This window comes from Limanda limanda, chromosome 7 (assembly GCF_963576545.1).
Source record: "Limanda limanda chromosome 7, fLimLim1.1, whole genome shotgun sequence".
Classification (NCBI taxonomy): domain Eukaryota; kingdom Metazoa; phylum Chordata; class Actinopteri; order Pleuronectiformes; family Pleuronectidae; genus Limanda; species Limanda limanda.
The window spans coordinates 24,514,411-24,537,426 of record NC_083642.1 but is presented as its reverse complement, the minus strand read 5'-3'; the positions used below and the strand labels follow the sequence as shown (position 1 = coordinate 24,537,426).

The following is a 23,016-nucleotide window of genomic DNA, read 5'->3' as shown; positions in this document are numbered from 1 at the left end:
AGAGGCTGAATTTCCCCCGAAACTGAAAAATATATAAATGCTTTTGAGGAAAGGGGGACTCAGTGTTACAACACACATATGTGGTGGATTTGGATAATCTACAGTCACACTGGGTTAGAGAGGCCAACAAATAAGACTATTCAAAATGAATCAATGAGAATAAAACTAATTTAACGAAATAGACCTTAACATTAAAACACCCAAAAAACTACACAAAAAAAATATTGGATGCTTGGACATCTCAGTGCGCCTACAGCTGCTCCTTTTCCTTTAATTCATCACAATTATAGAGATTTGATTTTCAAAGCAGTTAAAGCTTCTGTATATAATGCTTTTCCACATGTAAAATACTTTGTTTCTTTGTTACCAAACGGCCAAGAACAAGTGTCTTTAGCCATGTTAGCATCATCATGCAAACTTTTATTATAAAAAAGGCTAATGGGCTATTATTAGGTAGGTAGAATGTTTAGCCTACAACCTTCACCAAACACAAAGCGCAGCTGAGGCTGAAGAGAATGTCATTTGTTTTGTAGGGATTAAGTTACAAATTGAAATGTTGACCTGATGATGGCGATGGTGTAAAAGTTTAACACATTTCTTAGAATACATCCTGACTGTACAGTAAGGTCTGTGCCAAATGTCACCACAATCAATATATTTATTGAGTTATTAGGATTCATCCTCTGGGAATCATGATTGTCTATTGCTGTTGCCAAGCCTGTGACAACTCCAACCTGCTGGTGTTGCCTCTAGAAAAGGTTCTGAATCACGAAAGCCATTCTTGTTTATCCTAAGAGCGCCTAACCTTATGAGGCAGCTGGATTTCTCACAAGCAAAAATACTTCTTGCCAGGCTTGAAACTATTCGATTGTGGCTGAACCACAGCCAAAAACCAGTGTTCAAAGAAGTCTTCACAGGCGGTTCTTGTGTAGGATCAGAGTCAGGTGAGGTTCATTCTCAATATGTATCAACTGCGCGAAAAAATTAACAGAAGGGAGTTCAGTCCTGAGTTTTGGAGACATTTTGTGCTATGTCATGTAAAGATACATTCTAGTCTGAGTTGGTTCTTTATTTTTAAAAGTCATCAGACACCACTAAATCCAACTGGAACATTCTGCTGCATTAGACACAGTGAACAACCAGATTCTTATTTCCTCCCTTCAGGGCCTGGGTGTCTCAGGCTCTGCTCTCTCCCTGCTCTCATCCTACCTCAACGAACGCACTTACCGGGTAACTTAGAGAGCATCTGTGTTTTAAAACATAAGTACTTGCGTACCGTGCCGCGTTACACCCCAGCCTGTTCACTCCGCTCTGCATCTGCCAATCAGCTTGCTGCTCCTTCACTACGAGCTAAACACTCAACGAAATCACAACTGTTTGCTGTCCTGGCTCCTAAATGGTGGAACGAGCTCCCCAATGACATCAGGAAATCTATACATCTTCTGCCGCAAACTAAAAACACACCTTTTCTGACTATACCTTGAATAGACTTTAAACTAACAATTTACTTGCACTAAATGGCACTTACTTATAGCACTTTGTAGTTTGGCATTCTTGATGAATAGTTCTTTCTTGATTCTTGTTTTTCTGGGTTTGTATCCTCATGGTGTTGTGCACTTATTGTAAGTCGCTTTGGATGAAAGCGTCAGCTAAATGAAATGTAATATAATGGACCAAAGTGGTGAACCAACCAACAAACCAACCCGAACTAACACACTGCCAGCCTGGCTAATCTCCAGCCAATCAAATTAATCTCTTTGGTCATCATACAGATTCTAGTTTTAACTATACACTGGGTACATGGTTCCAACCACAGCATGTTAACATGAAAAAGCTCTAAATTCCTGCTCCACAGCATTGTGCGTACAGTACTCACCCACTGTCTGTTTTCTTTAGGGGCTGATGTTTCTTTAACTATTGAAGCCTTCATTTCCTGTCCATTAAAGGATCTGTTCCTTACTAGGGAGAAACACATCTGCCCTCCAGCTGCATATTCATGTAAAAGTAGGTCAAAGACAGCGAGAGCGTGGGTTGTAGAGGTTCAACAGACGAACACTGTTGCATGTGATGACTACTGTAGGACCTTAATTCAGTCAGTAAGCAGGTTATACTTGCATTTGACGAGATACATGGGCAGAAGAGGTCTTGGAGGAGCACGAGCAGCACAGTCCCTTAATGTTTCTACATCCTTGACAATTCACAAAGAAGTCTGATTAATAATGCACTTGGACCAATCTTTCTGTCATGTCTCCTGGCTGCACTGTACGCCCAGAACACAGGTAGCACATCTGGATGCTGTCTAAACAAACATGCACTTTGCCCCCTTGCTTCCACAGCTCTCACATTATTTTTCTTCATCCTGAGGCCTCCTGTCATCTGTTCTCTGCAGCAGCACTGTTGACAAGCTGTGTGTGTGTGTGTGCATGTTTCTCTGTCAGTGTGTGTGTGTGCTTCTGTATGTCATGCGTACACATAGAAGGGTGTGTGAGGATGCATGTGTGCCAGTGTCATTTGTGAGAATATGTATGTGTATGTGTTTGTGTTCCTGTACTAGTGAGGACCATTTTGAGCATAGACCCTACAGAGTGAGGACATTTTGAACGGTCCTCACTTTTTGAATGAGCTGTTTGAGGGTTAACACTTGGATTTAGGGTTAGGGTTAGAATTAGGTTCAGGTTGGGGTTATGCATTTCGTTTGGATGGTTAAGGTCACGGTAAAGGGCTATGGAATGTAATATGTCAATGAGTGTCCTTAATAGGATAAAAGTACCAACGTGTATGTGTGTGTGTGTGTGTGTGTGTGTGTGTGTGTGTGTGTGTGTGTGTGTGTGTGTGTGTGTGTGTGTGTGTGTGTGTGTGTGTGTGCTTGTGTGTGTGTTAGTGTGTGTGTGTTAAAACTGGCAGAGTGAGAGCAGAAGGTGCAGTGTAGAAACTCAAGTGAGGACATGTCTGTGGAAGAAAATAGACTCGTACAGAGCGAGGGCACGTCCCTTGAGGAAAGAGAATTTGGGGGGGGGATGAATTGTGTGTTTGTGAGTGTGTGTCTGTGTGTATCTGAATGACTTCATGGTGGTGGGTGTATGTGTTTTAAAACTGTCAGAAGCAGACAGTGCTGCCTGATGTGAGGACAACATCAGTGTTGTGTAGCTGTAAAATGCGAGTTGGAGGCGTTGCTGTTGTCTTAATGATGATTTGGTGCTATTTATTTTTCCCTTATTATCATGTGGCATATTGAAGACACATTTTAGATTTTGAAGCATGTGGCTTTGACACAGTGTTTCCGGTCACGTCTCCATCTCAGCACTTGGCGCATGGTTGTTCTTATGACCTTATCTAAGGCTGCCATCTGCTGGAATAACATTGAACAGCAAGTGTGGACTTTGGTTGAAATTACATCTTAATTGTTTTAATATAGTGCATGAAAACAGCCCATAAAAACCAGTGCATATACATATCTGCTCAAGAACAAGGCTGGTGGTATTCACTTTTTTGTTACTTTCCAATAAACACACAACTCTCTCTCTCTCCCAGTACTTTTAGACTGTCTGTTTCTCTCACCCGCTACCCCTAATTCATTCCTCAGGAATGTCAGCTGGGATAGGTTCCCCCCCATGACCCTCAAAGGATGGCTGGGTGACCTAATCTTCCCCATATAGTTCCCACAGCAAATGTCTGAGCCATGCAGTCTTATTGTCATACGCCTTCAAATTAAACAAGTAGAAACAATTGTTCAGTGGCCACGATCAAACACTACTACTGTGATGGGAATTTATGGAAGCTGGTGAAAGGAGAACTCAGGCAGCAGCTGATGTGTCTTATGCAGAAGGTTTTAATGAGGACTTGATGCATCAAGGAGACCAGAAGGGGAAACAATATACAAACGCCATCACAGTAATATGAGCAATTGTCAGTCCCCAAGATGTCTCCCAAAGCTTCCCCATATATCTCCCTTTACTTGCATCACCAACTCTAAAAGCACATCCGTGAATTGCTAGAATTACGGTCTCTCTCTATGTTACATGTAGGTGTTCGCATCCTATTGGATAGTAAACTAAATCTTATTGTATCACATTGTGTCCTTACGTCTTGACACTGGTGAAATTCGCAAAAAATTTGAAGTTGGTGAGAGTTGAAGTTGGTGTCTCTCTGGCTGGTGTGTCTGAGTTAGATATGAAAGTCCCTAAGCGTAGACACTAAAATGTACTGTAGGTACGCCCTCTATCTATAACCTGACCATGGGCACTGATTAAAGAGAGAAGGGAGTATCTGTGGAACTAGACGGGCTCATCCCTCCTAATGGTGTACAGATGTGTGAGGATGGTCAGAAATTCTGTCGCAGCAACAACACAAGAATAAACAACTGTTAGAGTGCTATGATGCATGATGTCTGGGCAGCGACAGATGATAGTTGGACGATGTTGGGGGATGTTTATGAGCATGAGTGTAACGCAAGAAGTAACTGTTAAAGAAAATTGACTTTTGTGTAGTTTCCAATTTTCTACTCTTCAGGGCACGTTGTGTGTCCCCATTTTTTTTATTAAAAGGTAGACCACTAATTTTAGCAATTATTTTCACACAGAGCCTGAGTGGTCAAAATAGAGATAAAGTCTAAAAGAAAAGTTGGACAGTGAACAAATAAAGGTGCTCAATGAAAATATTACATGTGAGTTATAAAAGTAACAACTGCAGCAGTTGTTGTGCATATAGATAATATGCTAATATCTTTGAGGAGGAGTTATTAAATGTAGCCACCTTTTTGTGAGTTAACACTACTCCGGTTTATATGCCTGCTTTAATTAGTTAATGCTTACAGTGTCATTCTGAATAATACAACATGTGCTTGATAAAAAGACAACAAGACAGTAAGGGAGAAATTAATTGAAAACTCAAATAGATCATCTCAAATATGCGAAGATGCTCAAACAAATTTTAATAGAATGTATTAAATTCAGATATTTGACCAATTTCAGCACAACATGGTTGAGTTGCAATGATGTGGAATAAACACTAGAGGGGAGCATTTTATCAAAGCTGGAGATGTTATGGCACATTCGGCTGTATTTCAATTGACTTTCCTCCTTTGTACAGTTTCAGCGTCCTTGCTATCATATGAGCTTTCTGTTCTTTGTAATCATGGCACTTTTTTAAGCTCAGCCTTTGAGAGGGAAAAACCCAACAATTGGAAATTGTCCAGTTTCCCATCAATATGTAAATAGGCTGCGTGTTGCAAGTGCTTGTGGGCTGCAGAGCTGTGGGGGCTTTTAGATGCAACCCAAGCAAATCAAACATGCTGTCACATCATCATGCTTTTTAAAACAGGGATTGAGGCTGTTGTCATGTTCTGCAAGGCTGAAAACTCAGAAACAGCACACACACTGTTTGGATGTCCATTCTTTGAGGTATCTGAGCTTCATTTCTTGCAGTAGTGCGGTGCCCATTCTAAACCAGTCTGTTCTCTTGTCCTGTGTTAAAGCTCCGGAGCTGCTTCAAAATTAGACCTTGTCCTTAGGGAGTTATCTTCAAACAGTTCTACAATATACTGTCTCTCTGTTGTTGTGTGCAGAGAACAATCTATGGTGCAGAGTGAAGTTAAGAAACTTTGTCTTCATCCTACCTGTTTCATCTGCGATGACGATTTTACAGACAATGTTATTAACATAGGACTATTGATACAGAATTTATTACAGTTCACACGTACACTTTCTATATACGTTTGAATGATTCTCTTCATACTTCATTTTTTTCATTCATTGTATCAGCAAATTATCTTCTTTTAATGTAAAGACAGCTTGCTAAAGAGGAAGTGCTTCTATAAATGGTGTTGCCATGATGAGATCAGCATCTGTGAGTCATGGGACTGTCTGTGTCAGTCTGAAATAGTGAAAGGAAAAATCCAATTATCAAACCTATGGTTTGACCCAGAGCAACCACTGCTGTATTGTCCAAGGACGTAAAAGAAGACATGGTGGAGTTGGTCTACAGACTGATGGCACATTGCCCCTCTCCCACTGACGGCTACGGAGCACTGGTCGCCAGTTTATTTACATTTTCATTAATATTGTGTGTCCAAATTGCTCAGAACTTAGAACTGCAAATCCCTGGGCCACTTGAGTGATATGCATTCCACATACAGAAATAAAGACAGAAAGGTAGACAGACATTTGTGGAATTAGTAGGTAAATGAAAAGTCCTACACAAATGAAGTTATGTGCCTTCTCTGTTAACTGTTGTTAGCTGTTGAACAAGTGCACTTGTTCCTTTGAGAGTTTCTTTCATGAATCCCATGTGTTTTACTTTCCTAGTTTTTCTGTTTGACAGCGACCCTCATCACTTCCTCCGATCACGCAGTCGTATAGAATGTTCTACAGTGTGTTTTAATGCTCTAATCAGAGCATGCTTGTTTCTATCTGTGGGTTTGATTTGTACTTTATAACCACGAGGCATCTCATTTGGTGCACTCATTGCATTTTAATCAGAGAAAATTGTGAAAGCAACAGAAACGAGATGAGCTGCTGCTTCCATGAGTCTAAGGCTTGAAGACCCCCACACAACGACACTGGTTTCTCCGGAGTTTCCATAACACGTATACCGCAGCAGATGTAGTAACTTCAGCCAGTACTTCTCCTCTCCTGTCTTCCACTGGCTTCACCTGGTGTTTTCACAGCATGTACAAGGCAACAACTTTATTGCATCAGCTATAAAGTTGTGGGGGGGGAGGCGACTAGTGTGTTCACCTGTTTCCCCCCCCGGAGGAAAACAGGTGAATACTCACCGGTTCTGTTTTTTTGTGCATTAAGGCCGATAGAGTACGCACGAAGCCTACGCATGGGGCTACACACGGGACCTACACCATTTTGAGCATTTATAGTTGTGCGTAGATTTGTGTGCGTCTCTCTGCCATTACAATGCCGAAATGCTAGTAGGTGTGGAGTTTCTATGCTACTGTGATGAGTGAGGCAGAGCTGAAGATTATGTCAATACTGTCTACTGGAAATACAATGCTACCAAGAAGACCAATAACAACTTTTGCAGTCTATGTCGCCATGATTATTGTTACATTCTTTTGCACGTCAAGGTACGCTGTAGCTTTCTGCATAGGGTACACGTCTACACATAGGCCTTGTGAATTGGGCTTTAGGTTCACAAATGATTCAACAAAAACTAAAATTCCATTCAGTTAGAACGCACCATTATATTACGTATTGAAATTAATTTCAAAATGTATTTGAATAGATACATAAAAAGTAAATGTCCCCAAACATACATACTATCATACTATCTGAACTGACTGTGCTGTACTATAGAGTTAACATTAAAGTCAAAATGAATTATTTATAATAGATTTGTTAATATCAGTCAAAAGAAAAGAAAAAAATACAAAAGTGTTACAAACGCAGTATTCATATCAGAGGGGTGTAATCTCAGTGGTAAATGGCTAATTTGTTCAGAGTGTTAACCTTTATCCTGTGATGAACCAATGAGAGGGGGTCTCCTCCAGAATGACAGTGCCCACCTATGGGAGTTTTTAGACCAACGTGTTGAGCAGTGCTTTCTACTACCATCATCAAAACCCCCAATTAGGGAATCTCTTCATGAAAATTGGGGTTTATCCCTTCTGTTCAGAGATCGATGAAGCTCCTCTGGCGACTATTTGTGGCTCAATACCTTTGCAAGACTCTTTAAGCCGTTTTCAGACATGAAGAGAATAGCCACACAATGGGGTCTGGGGACTTTCTCCAGAGTCTCTTACTTACATTTAAATAGAGCAGCAGGAGATTCTCTGATCAGAGCGGATAACAACATGTACCTATGTACGTTACTTTCCTGTCTACAGTGCAGGACACAAAATACTTCCTCTCACCACCTTTCACATGCCCTGGTGTCATGATTGTCTGCTCAGGACGGCTTTGCTTGCTAGCAGCCTCCATTTTCATTTGAAAACAACTTAACATTACTGACTTAATCTAGGTCTAGAAGGAAGGCAATAGGTCAAGCTGACAGTGATTGCCGTCTAGTGGATCATATGGCAAACTATTTCAGATGGTCTGATTTTATCTAAATCAAGGAGGTTGTTACAGGTCGAATAAGAACCCCACCCAATTTCGAATTAATCTTATATAACTGTAGTTTAAAGTACAATAGAAGAACAAGCCGGTTGTTTCTCAGCTCAGTCTCAAGAGGTTAACCCGATGATTGGGTTGTGTGGAATGAATTGGACAGAATGTGTGTGCAACTCATTTGTGGGAATTTGTGTGACGCTGAGGGGCAAACTGTTGTGTGTTCAGCTGCTGAATAAATCAAAAAATGTAGATGATTACTTTTGTTAAGTCAGTCATCTGTATCATATTCCAAACGCATATAAATGAGATCCTTAATACCACAGCATACCTGAGGTTATAAATCTTTCTCCCACTAATGGTTTAATAAATAAACTAACATTGCCCTCATTAGCATAATCAGATATTTCAGTTTACGCTGCCCGAATACTTCTAATCTAAAAAATGTATTACATTTAAATACTGTCGGTATGTGAATCATACAAAATAATTGTACAAATTAAGATGAACACATCTGCCCATGTACATATTTTCTACTTCTAAAAACCAAATAGCACCAAATATGAGATACTATAGAGCCAATCACGTTGAAGTCCATAAATTTGTTGTTGCACATTGTCTTTGCAGCACAAAACCTGATTATAATTTGGTATTTGATTATTTTCTTTTGAGTAAACCTTGGGTAACATGCTGACACCTACATGTGTAGACCTTGCAAGATGCAGCTGTACTGGAGGCTTTCACCGTTTGTCAACCATCTGCCTTTTCTCTGCAGTGAAATGAAAACTAAACAGGATTTCTCCTCTTTGGATAATTAGCTGCCACACCACACACACACATACACACACTGTCCACTTTATCATCCAATCGCACATCCTCTTATAGGTCACCCAGAGATGGCAGAGTGGAAATTCAGTAAATAACTAGACTTTCCGCGCTGTCTTTCACTGTACTCTTTCATTTACTCAATTTTTCTGTCTCGTTTTCTCTCTTCTTCATCTGGCCCCATTCTTACTCTATCTTTGTCTCCTTCCTTTTCTACCTCACTCCCCATTTCTCTTGCTACCCATGAAAAATTTCAATTTCTGCCTGATCAGCTGCAAAATTGAATGGATCTGCGGGCGCGTATACACACACACACGCACACATTGCTAAACATCTATTGGTCACTACTGATGTGTGACAAGGCTAAAAGAGAGAGGATACAATCACACTCACTGTCCATTAGCTCTGGACCAATCCATAGATGTCTATTTTTGCACATAATGATTTATTCTGTATGTTTTACAGGAGATTGAGTCTCTTGTGTTTCCCTCTAAAAATCTTCCTAATAAAAAAATAAAAAATTCTTCACCCCACCAGCCCCTAAATGTAATATTACTCAGATGTTATGTGAGGATTTGTCTTCTTTGTTAACCCAGTCTTGACTTTGAAAGGCACTTTATTTTGAACATATATTTCAATATACAGCTTAAGCTTTTTAATGGTGCTTACAATTCCAGCTGAGGAGGAGGAAAGAACATGTATGAGAAAGATTCTGGCAAAAAAGAAAACTGAAAAACCAAACGTTTTCTCTGCGTTAGGAATGACTGACCAATCTTTGCACATTTCAGCCGAGAAACACGTTCCATGAACAAGCTCGTTAACAGTCTAGGTAAGAAGTTCACACGCACAGACGCGCACGCACGGAGAGCTAGAGAGAGAGAGAGAGAGAGAGAGAGAGAGAGAGAGAGAGAGAGAGAGAGAAAGAGAGAGAGACAGACAGACAGACAGAGAGAGAGAGAGAGAGAGAGAGAGAGAGAGAGAGAGAGAGAGAGAGAGAGAGAGAGAGCTGTTGCCGGTGCCTCCGGTTGGCTGCGCTCTCCTCCTCCCCCTCCTCCTTGTCACCGGAGAGACGCGGGGCGCGCACCGTGAGCGCATGAGGGATGGATGAACTTTAAATCTGCCTCACCAACTTTCACCGCCTCTCACCCTCTCGGTTTATCTCATTCTGCCCGTCCCCTCTCTTTCTCTCTCTCTCTGTCCGTTCCTCTCCTCCGCTGTTCTGTGCTCCAGAAGACCTCGACAATGGATTTACTGCAAACACAGTCCTGTTGTAAATGATCGGTTTGGTTTGGTTCTTCTTTCTTGGCGGATGAGTCTTTGTTGAGTCGAGATGATGGCATCAATAGGGGAATTTGACCCTCTCAACACCAGAGTCCCTGCAACTAAAATAGAAGTTACTGTATCATGCAGGTAAGGTCTTTTTTCTATCTATGTATTTATCTACCTATCTATCTATCTATCTATCTATCTATCTATCTATCTATCTATCTATCTATCTATCTATCTATCTATCTATCTATCTATCTATCTATCTATCTATCTATCTATCTATCTATCTATCTATCTATCTATCTATCTATCTATCTATCTATCTATCTATCTATCTATCTATCTATCTATCTATCTATCTATCTATCTATCTATCTATCTATTTGAAGAGCTGTATAGCCCAGGTGCTGTGAGCAGACCCCTCGCTGTGTTTCATGCCTGACATTTGCCTTCAGGTATCTGTAACTGGTTCATCACCTGCCGCCTTTATGCATCAAAGCGATTAAACACCCTTTATAGACTGGCTCCTGATTTGCCTCACGCCATGCAGTGACCCCCAACAGATAATATTCCCAGGACAGGCAACCTCATTGGGTTGGTCTCCATGGCTGACCTACTGCATGAAGCAGTGAAATGTGTTCACCAGCTCATACATGTGCCCGCTTGTTGGTGTGTTGTGGCAGGTTGACATGGCTGAATGGTTGACTGCTCTGGCTGCTCATGCTCTGCGACCGTCCAACTGACTGACAGAGCACTGGAACTCAGTCAGGGTTTGTGCCGACTGTCATCCTGCCTGGCTGCCTGGCTGCCTGGTGGTGTGCTGACTGCCTTTTTGATCTGCTCCTGAATAATTAATAGTTTGCTCCTGTATGGTCCCTCATATCATATCAGCTAGACTGGAAGTGACCAGACACCTGAGTTACACAAACCCAAACCTCTGACGGAGGCTTAGCCCATTAGATGAGATACAGTAAATGATGCAGTTTCTTGGGTTTTTCATTTCCCCCCAAATATTAAAAACATCCCAAATGACATTTCAGACATTCGGTATTGACGTTAAGTTTACGTCATGGTTTTGCACAAATTATCTTTAAAGACTAATACATCTTTTAGGTTATCAGATCACTTTCTTTTTCTTTTTATAGTCCTACTATATGAACAAGAAAAGTCATGTGTAGGATTATTGGTGGAGGTATGTTCTCTTCTAAGAGACAACATTTTTAGCAGGATTACACAAAAGTACTACTCATTTGCAAGTAATAAGATATGATAAAACTTTATTGATCTCACATTCCCCATTTACAGCAGAGAGTCAAAATGAGATAGACAAGTCAATAAAGAAGCCAATAGAATAAAAAAAGAATAAAGATAATATTCATACATAATAAACACCTCTCACAATGAAAATATTGCTTATAATGAGGGATGGAACCAAGAAATTCTGGAGCAGAAATTCTGGATCCAGGATTTTTTCATGGCTTCTGTTTTTTTTTGTATTACTATTCTCAGGAAATATTTTTTGGATCTTGATGTGAAAAATCAGAGACATTTTTGTTGTTGCAGTTCGTGCAGTTTGGATCATCAGGCTACTTTCTTTGCCTTTATTTTTCTATTATAAGAACGAGACGGATATGTGTAGGACTGTTTGGCCCTAGTGGAGGTATGAGCTCTAGTGAGTGCCTGTGTACTTCTTGGTCTCTTTCATGCTTTTTTTGTTTTGATTTTTTGTGAGATCTTTAGTTACATAAGAAGAAATGCATGAGCCAGCAGCTGGGGATCTATAAAGACAGAGCAGAAGAATAAAGCTAACCTGATTCTGTCCGTCAGAACCACCAGCACCTCTACAACCCAGTTATTAATATGTTAATTCATGAATGTAAAACATGACAAATTGTTGTTTTAAGGGGATTACGTGTGGGACTTTGTCTAATAACAGGGGACTGAACAGACTAAATATTCCCACATACAACTATTTGTAATGAGATATTGGTTGGCAGTTTATCACTTTTTCTGCTATAATCCCATAGAAAATGCCTCTGTCTACACTTATTCGGAATATAATCAAAAACAGTGTTTTATTAGTTTTTTTTTAGTTTTAAATTTTATCTAGTCCTTAACAAATTTAGGCAGTTGGGAAAAGGATAAGAAAGTTTCAGATAAATCAGAAAACAAATTTTAAAACACATACAATTTGTGTCCACTTTAAATAGGCATTATAAATTATTTTAAAAATCTAACTTATTAATGTAACCAAACCAAACTTCATACTGCATAGGCAAGTGCAATACTTGCAGTGCCACATTTTTCAAATATTTGATTGGATTTTTGTCTGCGGTCACATCCATGACACTATGTGAGATAAATAATTGATTATTTTCAAATATTGCCAGTGCCAAGCCTGTGACCAATATGGTCAATAATAAAATCAGTCATGCTATATTTTTAAATTGATGGCATGACAGTTTATTAAAGCTTGACTCAGGACCCTGATTTGGAGAATCAGTTGTTGTTATTGTGAACACACCTGTTGTCGTGACGACGAGAGGTCCTTTACATTGTTGAGTCCCAGCCACGGCTGATACACTTAGCAAATCCCCTGTTTATTCAAACTTTCAATCCTTCTAAAGGTGGAAAAAGTACACACATTATTTACCCAAGTAGAAGTACAGCTACATGTTGGAAATTGTGAAGTGAATGTATAAAAGTACAGGCTCTGAAATGTACTGCAGTATGGAAGCAAATAGTTCCCCTCTGAAGACTTTTTCTACTGGCTGTATCTCTGCAAAGCAAACAGTGGCTCATGTCACATATATATAACTTAAGACTACAACTTAAACCACTCTTGGTTAAAATAACAATTTAAGGGAATAACGTGAAAATGCAGATAAAGCAAGAAAAGATGTGTCAGGACAAAAGTAATAAAGATAAACACAGTATATGTCCAAGGACCAGAGTCACTTTCATTGTTTACAGTGGGGAGTTCATTTAATAATTTATTCTTCCTTCCTCATCATTTTCCCCCTCAAATTCTTCATTAGCCTGACTTGGTTTTGTTTTAGGTTCGGCAGCACGATATGATGAGATGGTCAGTTCTCACAGTGATTTGGGAACAATTTCAATCTGCCCCTTACGGGACTAAGATGAGACTTTGTAGAGACATTTTGTAGTGCAAAGAACGAAGGGGAAGCATTTCAAAATAATAAAAATGGCTGAAAGAAAAAATGTTTACCTTCACCTTTTCTGTTTTCACAGGAGTCTCCTGGATGTGGACACGTTCTCCAAGTCAGATCCTGGTATGTATAAACTCTTTGAATATGAATCTGCATTGGAATTCTGCTGCTGAAAGAACAGTGTTTGCTGCTTCAAAGAATCAATGATTGTCAATCAAAACCAGATCAGGTCGATATTTATTTATGCTCTCTTACATCAAGAAAAGCAGTAACATGAATGATGCTTTACTCTGCTCTGGTACTTGTAAATAACCTGAAGAAGGTCAGACCTATTAGTGTGTGACAACACTGCTAATCCAAATTGGAAAGGGGCAGTAAAGGACATAGATTGGAGAGCGATTGAAAAGTGAAGGTTGTCAGGATGTGAGGTTGTCTGGCCTTCAGTGTGTGACACGTCGGAAAATTTAAAGAAGGAGGAATTACAGGAGGGAGGCTTTCAGAGTGGGGACACGATGGAGGGGTCAAAAATCCCATCCCTGACACTGTATTTACCCAGTCTACCACTGAAATTAGTTCTGTGGCTTTTCACCCGTCACATAGAGTCTCAGAGAGGACACGAGAGTTAAAGATTTTTGTTCTCTTTGGTATTGGGGGTAGGATTAAATTTGCAATCCTAAACCTAAATGAAAGAGAATTATGTCTAGGGAAACTTCCAAAAAAGACGTCAACAACGTCTAACAGTCAGGAAACTTGCAAGCACGTGCACCTTAGAGGATATTATCCTCTTTAAACCAAGGCCACTTGTGAAATGACATGCACCTTTGTGATCAGATAAAAAATAGCCGGTGGCAGAGCAAGGATTTTTCTAAACCAGAGGCTACAATTTACAGAGGGGTCAATTGTATATCCCAACATCCACACACAATTCCTTATTCTAATTCAGTGAGGTACCCATTTAAGTCATTTCTTGTTTACTGTTAACTCTATAGCTTTCAGAAAAGTCACAAGGTCATATATACTGTTTATATATCTATATAGATATATTAAACCTCATTGCTAATTGATTACATTATTTCTTAAAGAGTGGAAACCTTGCCCTGTGGCTAATGTAGCTACATATAAAATTATCTCGTTCCTATTAGTTATTGTGGCACTTCAGATTCATGCAAACATTAAAGTAGCTGGGTCTGTACTGAAAACCTCCAGCACACCAAGCAGACAATCACAATGAAGAACAATCAGTGGCTTATGGCATAGACATGTTTCTTGTCTTCTAGGAAAACATACCATCTTCTAGGAAAACATACCAACATTACTGATGATTTGATGGATTAACAAATCTTATTTCTGTGCCTTAAACTGCACCTTTCACAGAAGCACTGTGTGGAAAATGTCGACTGTCTGAATGAGAATATCCCTCCTGGTTATCTGAGAGTGCAGAATTGGTTATGAGCACCAGCAGTTTTGCCAGAACCTGTTTTTTATATGATGCAATGGTGGTGGATATTTTCAGATTTCTGGTTTCAAGACAGCTCACACTCTTTCTGTGTGTCGATCGAATTGTGCAGGCATTTTTGTCAGACTCTTTAATCAATGCTTTGGTGATCAGCTTGATGTGAGTCTCAGTTTGGGACAGCTGATTTTGTCACATTGTTTTAGATGCAAAATGCATCATTTATTTCAAAGTGAAAGAATTTACTACATCTTTTTTCAGTAGTAGTAAAAGGAGTGTTTGGTAGATACGAATCATGCATTGATATAGTTTTGCCCATCTGCCCTATAGTCAGATGCGTTACTAATATAATAAATCTGGTGTGTATACATATATATATATATTTTGAAGAAACGGTAGTGACGTACTACATGCTGACATTATCAAAATAATGAATTAATAATAAGTAACGTAGTCCACACTTTATAATCGTAAGCTGTTTTCAGACATGAGCTGTCTGAGGAGCTGGGCTTGGACAACAACACGGAAACTAAGTGCTCAGGTGAGGGGTGGTGCAGAGGGAGAGACAGGACGGAAATGTTTTAATTCCATTGCCGAGATCTCATATTCTTGTTTACAGAGTGTTGACACTGGCATAGGTACTTTTCATCGAAAGCTCTCTTGAAATCTTCGTCTATGTCTTAAACATAAAACAAATAACTGCCTGTCTCAGGGGATCAGTGGACCCAATGCTTTTTTCTGAGGAGGAGAATCTAAATCCCCAGCTACTGTATGTTTTATCACATATTAAATAATAATAATAATAATAAGGTCTGTCCCTGATTCCTGTCACAGAACAAAATGTGTGGCAGACAAGGCTATACAGAAAAATGGTACACGGAACAGTTTAAGCCGCGAAAGTGATGACACCAAGACTGAGTGCATTTGTCCCCCTGGAAAGACTCCGACAAGCCAACAAGCTTTTTGAAGATTATTACAGGCAGTGCATGTTCTCAGCACCATGTTCTAGACATTTATCCCTTTGTCATCCTGATTGCAAAGTTGTCTTTGTTTACCACAGACTTCTTGCTTCTAAACAGGAAACCAGTGTCACGCTTTTGACAGCCTAGAGGATAGAATGTATAAAAGATGGACAACGTATCTCCACTCCCACACGCTATCCAGAAATATTCCTGTTACAAACTCATCTTCTGGCGATTATGGGTATAGTTCGATCAGGGGGATAGTTCCACGCTATTTAAAGTTTTTTTGACGAGTACTTTGACTTTTCTACTCGGGTTCATGTCCTACGTACTAACATGGAGGAGGCAGGGTTTATGACCTATACTCTAGCCAACCACCAGGGGAAGATCGAGAAAGATTGGCTACACTTTTGAGGAAGTGTCAATAGCCAAAGAAACCTACTCAGACAATTGTTTCACCAACTCATACGGAAATCAGGATTTAAACTACACTTACACAAATCACAGCTGGAGATCACAGCTTTCAAACCTCTCTCCCAGGCGGGTCTTGAGGTCATGCTGATAATGTCTGACTAGCTGCAGATGTGAGGTCAGTCTGAAGGAGCATCTGGGCTCTGCCCAGTACAAACAAGGAGACTTAGTGAAGGAGTCTTTCCTTCAATCTAGCCAACATGAACGGATGTGATTATATATTCTCACTGTTGTCAAGTGCACCACAGCTGGAGAGACACAACAAGAACTGTAGCCTAACACACCACCGACAGCACACGCAAGAGGAACAGTAGAGATTCAAGGTTTAAAACTTAATTCAAGTACGTTGAACTATATGATGAGATTCTTTCCACAATGGGGAAAAACAAACCTTTTAAAACACTTAAAACAGCACATGCACATAGTCCATTGGTGGTCCGGTTCTCGAGCACCCATAGAGTACCAAGCAGCCACGTGGCAGCATTCAGTCTGGGCTAAGTTTATATCGATTTGATCGCTGGCAGTTACATAAATTGGTGCTGATAGACTACTGTACTTCTGTAATTCCGTAATCCTACTAACAAATCCAAACACAATCTCCTTTTATAGGCTTTGATCATCCTGAGGTTTCATACAGTATAATTATATAAGGAGTGTGAAATTCTCCACTGGCACTAAAACACAGAATCACACAGTGTTTTATCTGCTGTGTTAATTGTTTGGCAGAAAGGTTTGGACATGTTCTACATACAAATGAAGGCAAGTGCATATCCCTGGCTGGTAATTCGTTGGTGTGTCAGTTTTACTCAAACTAGTTCTCCTTGATAGTATTTTACAATCCGCCCCCACCAGCATCACTCCTCGCAGGGCCGTTTCCTGCCTTGCTAACTGCCACTTTTCTAATCATTTAGAGAAAAAACACACGGCTCTACATGGAACAACTCTCTTTCATATGGACTTTAAGTGACTGAATGACCTCTTATCTGACAACATGTTCACTACCATCCAGGAAATTACAGCATGACAGAATGTTTCTCTGTCCATTATGTGAACTGATATTTCTGAACAAAGTGATTCTCATCAGATTATCTGAGCACTTTTTCACAGGCGTTTTCATAAATTGGACCACGTCTCTTAAATTGCCAGATAGGTAAGCTAAGCTTGGTAGTAGCCTCAAATGTAGTTTTCTTTCTTTCCGCAAAATGGCTAAACCGAATTACTCACATCTTCCAAGCAACTTGCGTGTCTATCTTGCGATGCTCCTCTTTTTGAATGTTCCCTACACAGAATGACACATGATCATATATAAGGAACCATGTTTCTCACTTGTTAGCAAACAAACGACTCCCTATTTTTTTGATAAGAATACCTGTTCAGAGCTGGTCTAGAAGGGCCAGAGGAACATACAGTGTGAGAACAAAAACTGGGAGCTTTGTCTTTCCATCCCAGACAATTTACTTGTACAGTGTGATGTGGAATTTAAGAACATGTGAAGCGGCGCAGTGTGTGCCCAGCTTTACAATCTACTTGTTTACTCTCACAGCTGATCCCTGCTGTGAGTGTCCAGCCTTTACAGCTGTCTGATATTTGGCAGCAAGTTTACACATGGGGCCAAATGCCATGGCAGTAATGTGACTGTGGTTTATGACTGGAAGGAAGTAATTAACAGTGTGGGTGCCATACAAGAGACAGGAGGTTGACCCACTCAATTAGTGTTACATTCTTTTTCCACTTCACGTGTAAGTGATTTAATTGAATTATACGTGCTTAATGAGACTCAATTGTCTGGCAGGTCTGCTGATTGTGTAACAGCGTAAAAGCCTTCCCAGGACACAGAGACCAAAAAATACACAATACTCAGCCAGGTCAAAAACAAACAATAGCAGGGTATCAGCGACACCAGAGCCTGCCACAAGCAGAGCAATTCAGGTGCTGAAATGATTACTTATTCCTTTGAAATCAGTCACAGTTCATCAGTCCTTGTCGGCTGTCTAGGCGGAGTTATGTGGAGAGTACTTAGGCTATGTCCCAATTCAGAGGCTGAATGCCTCAGAGGACAAGTACATGAGGCTGAGGTGAAATAAGATGGTCTGGTCTACAGAGGATTTCCTATTGCATCACCTGCATGTTTCACCCTCATCATTACATTGTTGGCTAAATTGAGCTGCCAGCAGAGCTAGCGTCGTCATCAGCTAGCAATGACTCCTAGGGGTAGGTTGCTATCTTGGATCCTTCCTTGCTCAGGAATGGAGAGACGTGTGTCTTGGCTGGGTTTGGAAAAGCTTTCAGAATGAGCCCAGTATTGCTGTGACTCCATCAGTCTCCAAATGCAACCTTAGAGCGATCTTTCCGCCAAAAACAGAAATTTGAGTTGGCAGTAGATAAAGTTTGGACAGTTGAAGACAAAAAAAAACATAATCTGGTCTGAATCTGGATTCCTGCTAATGCTGTAGATTGGTCAGGTCAAAATTTGGTGTAACTAGCATGAATAGTTCTGAAGTGAGTACATGTCTTGCACTGGTGCAATCAGTTGTTCGCATGAGTGCAGATGAATAAATTATGATGTCAGCTGTAATAGGGGCATCTTATATTAATGCTTTATAATTAATTATATAAGACACACACAACAAAACGTTTAAGATCCCATTCTAGGGAAATCCAGTTGTTACAGCAACAGTGAGTAAGATTGAGAATGTATGAGAATAAAACAGGCAAAGAAATAGAAAGTAAAAAGTTAAATAGAAATACAGAGATTTAAATATTATACACCTTTTACAACAGAGGGGAATATTTTCAGGAAAATGTAATTGAGTAAACTGCAGTGGCACAGGATAATTGCATTTGGTAACTGTATTTGTGCATTATGTATGAGATATTCAAACAGATGTATATATATATTTGTGGGTATGGTATACAGTATGAATATGAGTGTAAATAATAGTTGCTATAAATGAGTGTAAATTCACTGTAATACACTTAATAGCAATATAATAGTATACTATGTTGAATGTGTGTTACGGTATATACAGTATATTTATATTAATCAATCAATACAATTAAATGAGCAAATGCAAAAAGCTAAATATACCTATCAGCATTTTTTTGTCAACAGTCAATGCTGGTGTTGCAATGGTGTGGGTAAGGGTGTTTGGCACATTTTAGGCCCTTAGTGATGGGATGGATACATACTTCCATTATGATAATGCACCATGTCTCAACGCAAAAGTTGTCTCACACTGGTTTTGTGAGCGTGACACTGAGCTCAGTGTACTTTAGCGGAACACCTTGGGGATGTGAAAAGGCAGGAAATTGACAGCATGGATGCGCAGTGTAGAAATCGGCAGAATCTCAAACATTTCCAACGTCTTGTGTACCGCAAAGAACTGAGTCTGTTTTGAGAGAAAGGAAGTTCCTGAAGAAATTCTTAGTGAGTATATATACAGCTATGTGCCTGCCAGCAAAATAAGCATTTTTTGAAACCACTTGGGTAATTTGCTCTGCCACTGTATACCTCATTGCCACTCAATGAATAAAACATCAGAGAACAGCATTGGCATGAAATATAAATATATTATCCAGCTTTTTAAGGCATTGTGTTATAATAGTATGAGGTTGTATAATACTGATCAATTATTTTCCATTAATAAGAAAGGCTGTCCCAGATTGTGCATTTACACTGCTAATATTAAATGCAATATTTTCAATGGAAATGCCTTTTCTTCTGCTACCTTTGACCATGATTCAAATATGTTTCATCAGGAGAAAAAAGAACAACATTATTTGCCCGACAGAGACAACTGAGATGTGCTGCTTCTGCTTCACCAGCAGATTCCTAGAGGTATCTGTTTATTTATATATGAAGTCAAACATCAACCCCTGCTGGGGATCGCATTATAACTTAGCTTTAAGTCAATTCCATTGCACCATATTATTAGTTTCTTTATTTCTTAGCTTTATTCCTGGTGTGAACACCCATCTTTTCGGCTATATTGTTTGTTGAACAAAACTTTCACACTAAAGTGAGGATACCCAAGAGTTACGTCACGTTGGCTTGACTATCTTCTTAATTTTTTATACTGCACATTCCAGTACTCTGCAAAATTGTAAGATTCGGGTTGGGCTTGTTTAATTTCTCCAAAGTGTTAATGCTCAGTTTTACTCAAACAGAAAATAGTTTTACACTATTTAAATGAATAGATAGTGTGACCACCACTGTCTTTCTCTGGACATATTTGATGGTTACCTCAGTTGGGTTCCTAAAAAACCCTTTGCATTTTACTGCCTCATAGAGGATTGTGGGTATTCCTGTGTGTCGTGAGCCAGTGTGAGGAGCGGCTGCAGCCAGGTCCAACAGGCACCACACAAAGGCCCACCTTGTGAGAGTGAGTCCCTTCAGGTGGCAGCCTGTTACTGTGGTGAAGGTCATTTATTCTTCTGCCTCAGAGATGGAGATACACTTGAGCCAGCTGATGGAGGTGGTGAGCATCAACCAGACGATGTGGTGAGCAAATGTGTGGGCTATTCGCCGCTGCTCCTCCAGTGCCAAACAGCTTGCAGCTCTTTATAACCATGGCTTTTACTAAGGAGAAACATTAACATCTTTTTATATAATTTTTTTAAATTCTTTGATCTTCTATGTCAATTCTCAGCTGCATCATTCAACCCATTAAAATGTTTTATATTGATGCTGTTGATGTGTTAGATTTAGATTTTTGTTTTATAGATGCTGGTTGAAATCAGTCCCTAGTTGAAAGTTTTGAAAAACTGTTTATTAATTAAATATTGGTTCTCTACGCTGTCCATCCTCTCCAGCTGCTCTTGTATGACATCATGTCATTGTCTTTTTGTCCAACACTGGGCTCTCCTGGTTCAGTGACAGACACATTTTTAAATGTATATACGTCTAAACTAGAAGGGCTCTCAGAGAGCATATCTCCACCGAATCCTAACAGTCCCCTCGTTAAACCAAATTTAAATTCACTCTATCCCAATTTTTATTTTGTTCTGCACTAAATTGTACACACTCATATCAGCCCCCTTAACATGCCTGTTTTGTTTTCATCAAGATCAATGAATAATTATCTGAGAAATCCAGGAAGGTGTTGACATACCTATCTGGCAAGGTTAGAGAAAGTGAAAAAAAATTCCTGGATCCATCCCCCAATCTGGAATCTGCACCAGAATTTAATGGGTTTGTTGGTCTCGAGTTGTGTCAATTTTTTTTTGGACGTGTCATTGTGCACTGATTGAGACAGGGTTAACAGCCAAGATGGAAACAACCCAAACTGAACCAACCACGGAGCTAACAGTGATGGAAGTAGAGATGGGAGACATCAGGCTGGACTGAAAGGCTCCAGCGCTCTCTGAGTCCCTGGTGACTGTTAGCGTATTACTGTGATGTGACTGGGACTGATAGAGAAAGATATTTAAATATGAGTATGTGTTAAAGTTTTCAGCCCTGCTGTGCTGCTGCTGCTGATGTCAATCTGCTTAATCAGTGCAAGTGAAAGCAAGGTCTCATCATTAGTCCCTTCAATCAGTAAGTGGAGTTGTGGAAAGGAAGGTAAAATAGTTCGGAAGTGAGTACATGTCTTGCACTGGTGCAATCAGTTGTGCGCATGAGTGCAGATGAATAAATTATGATGTCAGCTGTAATAGGGACATCTTATATTAATGCTTTATAAGTAATTATATAAGACACAATAAAACGTTTTAGATCCCATTCTAGGGAAATTCCGTTGTAACAGCAACAGTGAGAAAGATTGAGAGGCAAAGAAATAGAAAGGAAAAACTTAAATGGAAATACAGAGATTTGAATATTATACACCTTTTAATTTCAGAGAAATGTAATTGAGTAAACTGCAGTGGCACAGGATAATTGCATTTGGTAACTGTATTCATGCATTATGGATGAGATATTAAAACAGATGTATATATATATATATTTGCAGGTAGGGTATACAATATGAATATGAGTGTAAATAATAGTTTGCTATAAATGAGTGTAAATTCACCGTAATACACTTAATAGCAATATAATAGTATACTATGTGAATGTGTGTTACGGTATATACAGTATATATATCAATCAATACAATTAAATTAGTCAAATGAAAAAAGTTAAATATACCTATCTGTTTTCTCTGAGTCAAGTTTGACATCTGGCATTTAAATTACAATGTTGAGATGGGTTATGAATAAAACAAAGACAAATATGAACCTTGGTATATTTCATTGGAAATAATGGCTGAAAGAAAAAGAAAACAACAAGCAGCATACTTTCTCCCACTCCTGATAAATATGATGCTGGTTTTCTTTCAGCTTCCATAATGTGAATTGAAATATGCCAAGGTTAATATTTGCCTTTGTTTTATTCATAAAACACGACTCTGCTACAAAACTTTCTCAAAATCCCCTGTTTGTTTTTTTTATAATTACCATTGTTGCAAGAAAATCAGTTATATGAAAATGTCACCTTGAGTCTTGGAGACATATCATTAGCACTTTTCATTCTTTTATGAAACTATTTGCAAGGTTTCGTACTAGAACTGGGACCCAATAGCACAACTCGCATACCAGGCAGATTTTGGTACACAGGAAGTCAAAATCCAGGTAAACGAAGTCGAAAAAACTTGAGACGGGACAAGACTTGGTGAGATCGCTGGAACGCTAGAACGCACATAAACAGGGATAGACATGAAACACAAGGAGGTAATAATCCAACTGAACACGCTCTTCATAAAAGAATAAATGGTTCAGAGTCATAACCATGACACTATTCATCAATTAAATTAACAGACTGTATTCTT

The 23,016-nt window shown here is 39.5% G+C and overlaps 1 protein-coding gene across 2 annotated transcripts in view; it reads left to right on the top strand.

The window, feature by feature from the left end:
- Positions 1 to 1,650: 1,650 nt before the first annotated feature.
- Positions 1,651 to 23,016, top strand: part of LOC133005777 (copine-9-like) — a 91,106-nt gene continuing 69,740 nt past the window's right edge. The window contains exons 1-3 of one of the 2 annotated variants that reach the window (XM_061075559.1): positions 1,651 to 1,678; positions 10,208 to 10,292; positions 13,404 to 13,444. In XM_061075559.1, coding sequence (XP_060931542.1) covers positions 1,654 to 1,678; positions 10,208 to 10,292; positions 13,404 to 13,444 — 151 coding nt within the window. In that variant the 5' untranslated portion in view covers positions 1,651 to 1,653. The remainder of the gene's footprint in view (positions 1,679 to 10,207; positions 10,293 to 13,403; positions 13,445 to 23,016) is intronic. The other variant, XM_061075558.1, reaches the window with a different exon arrangement.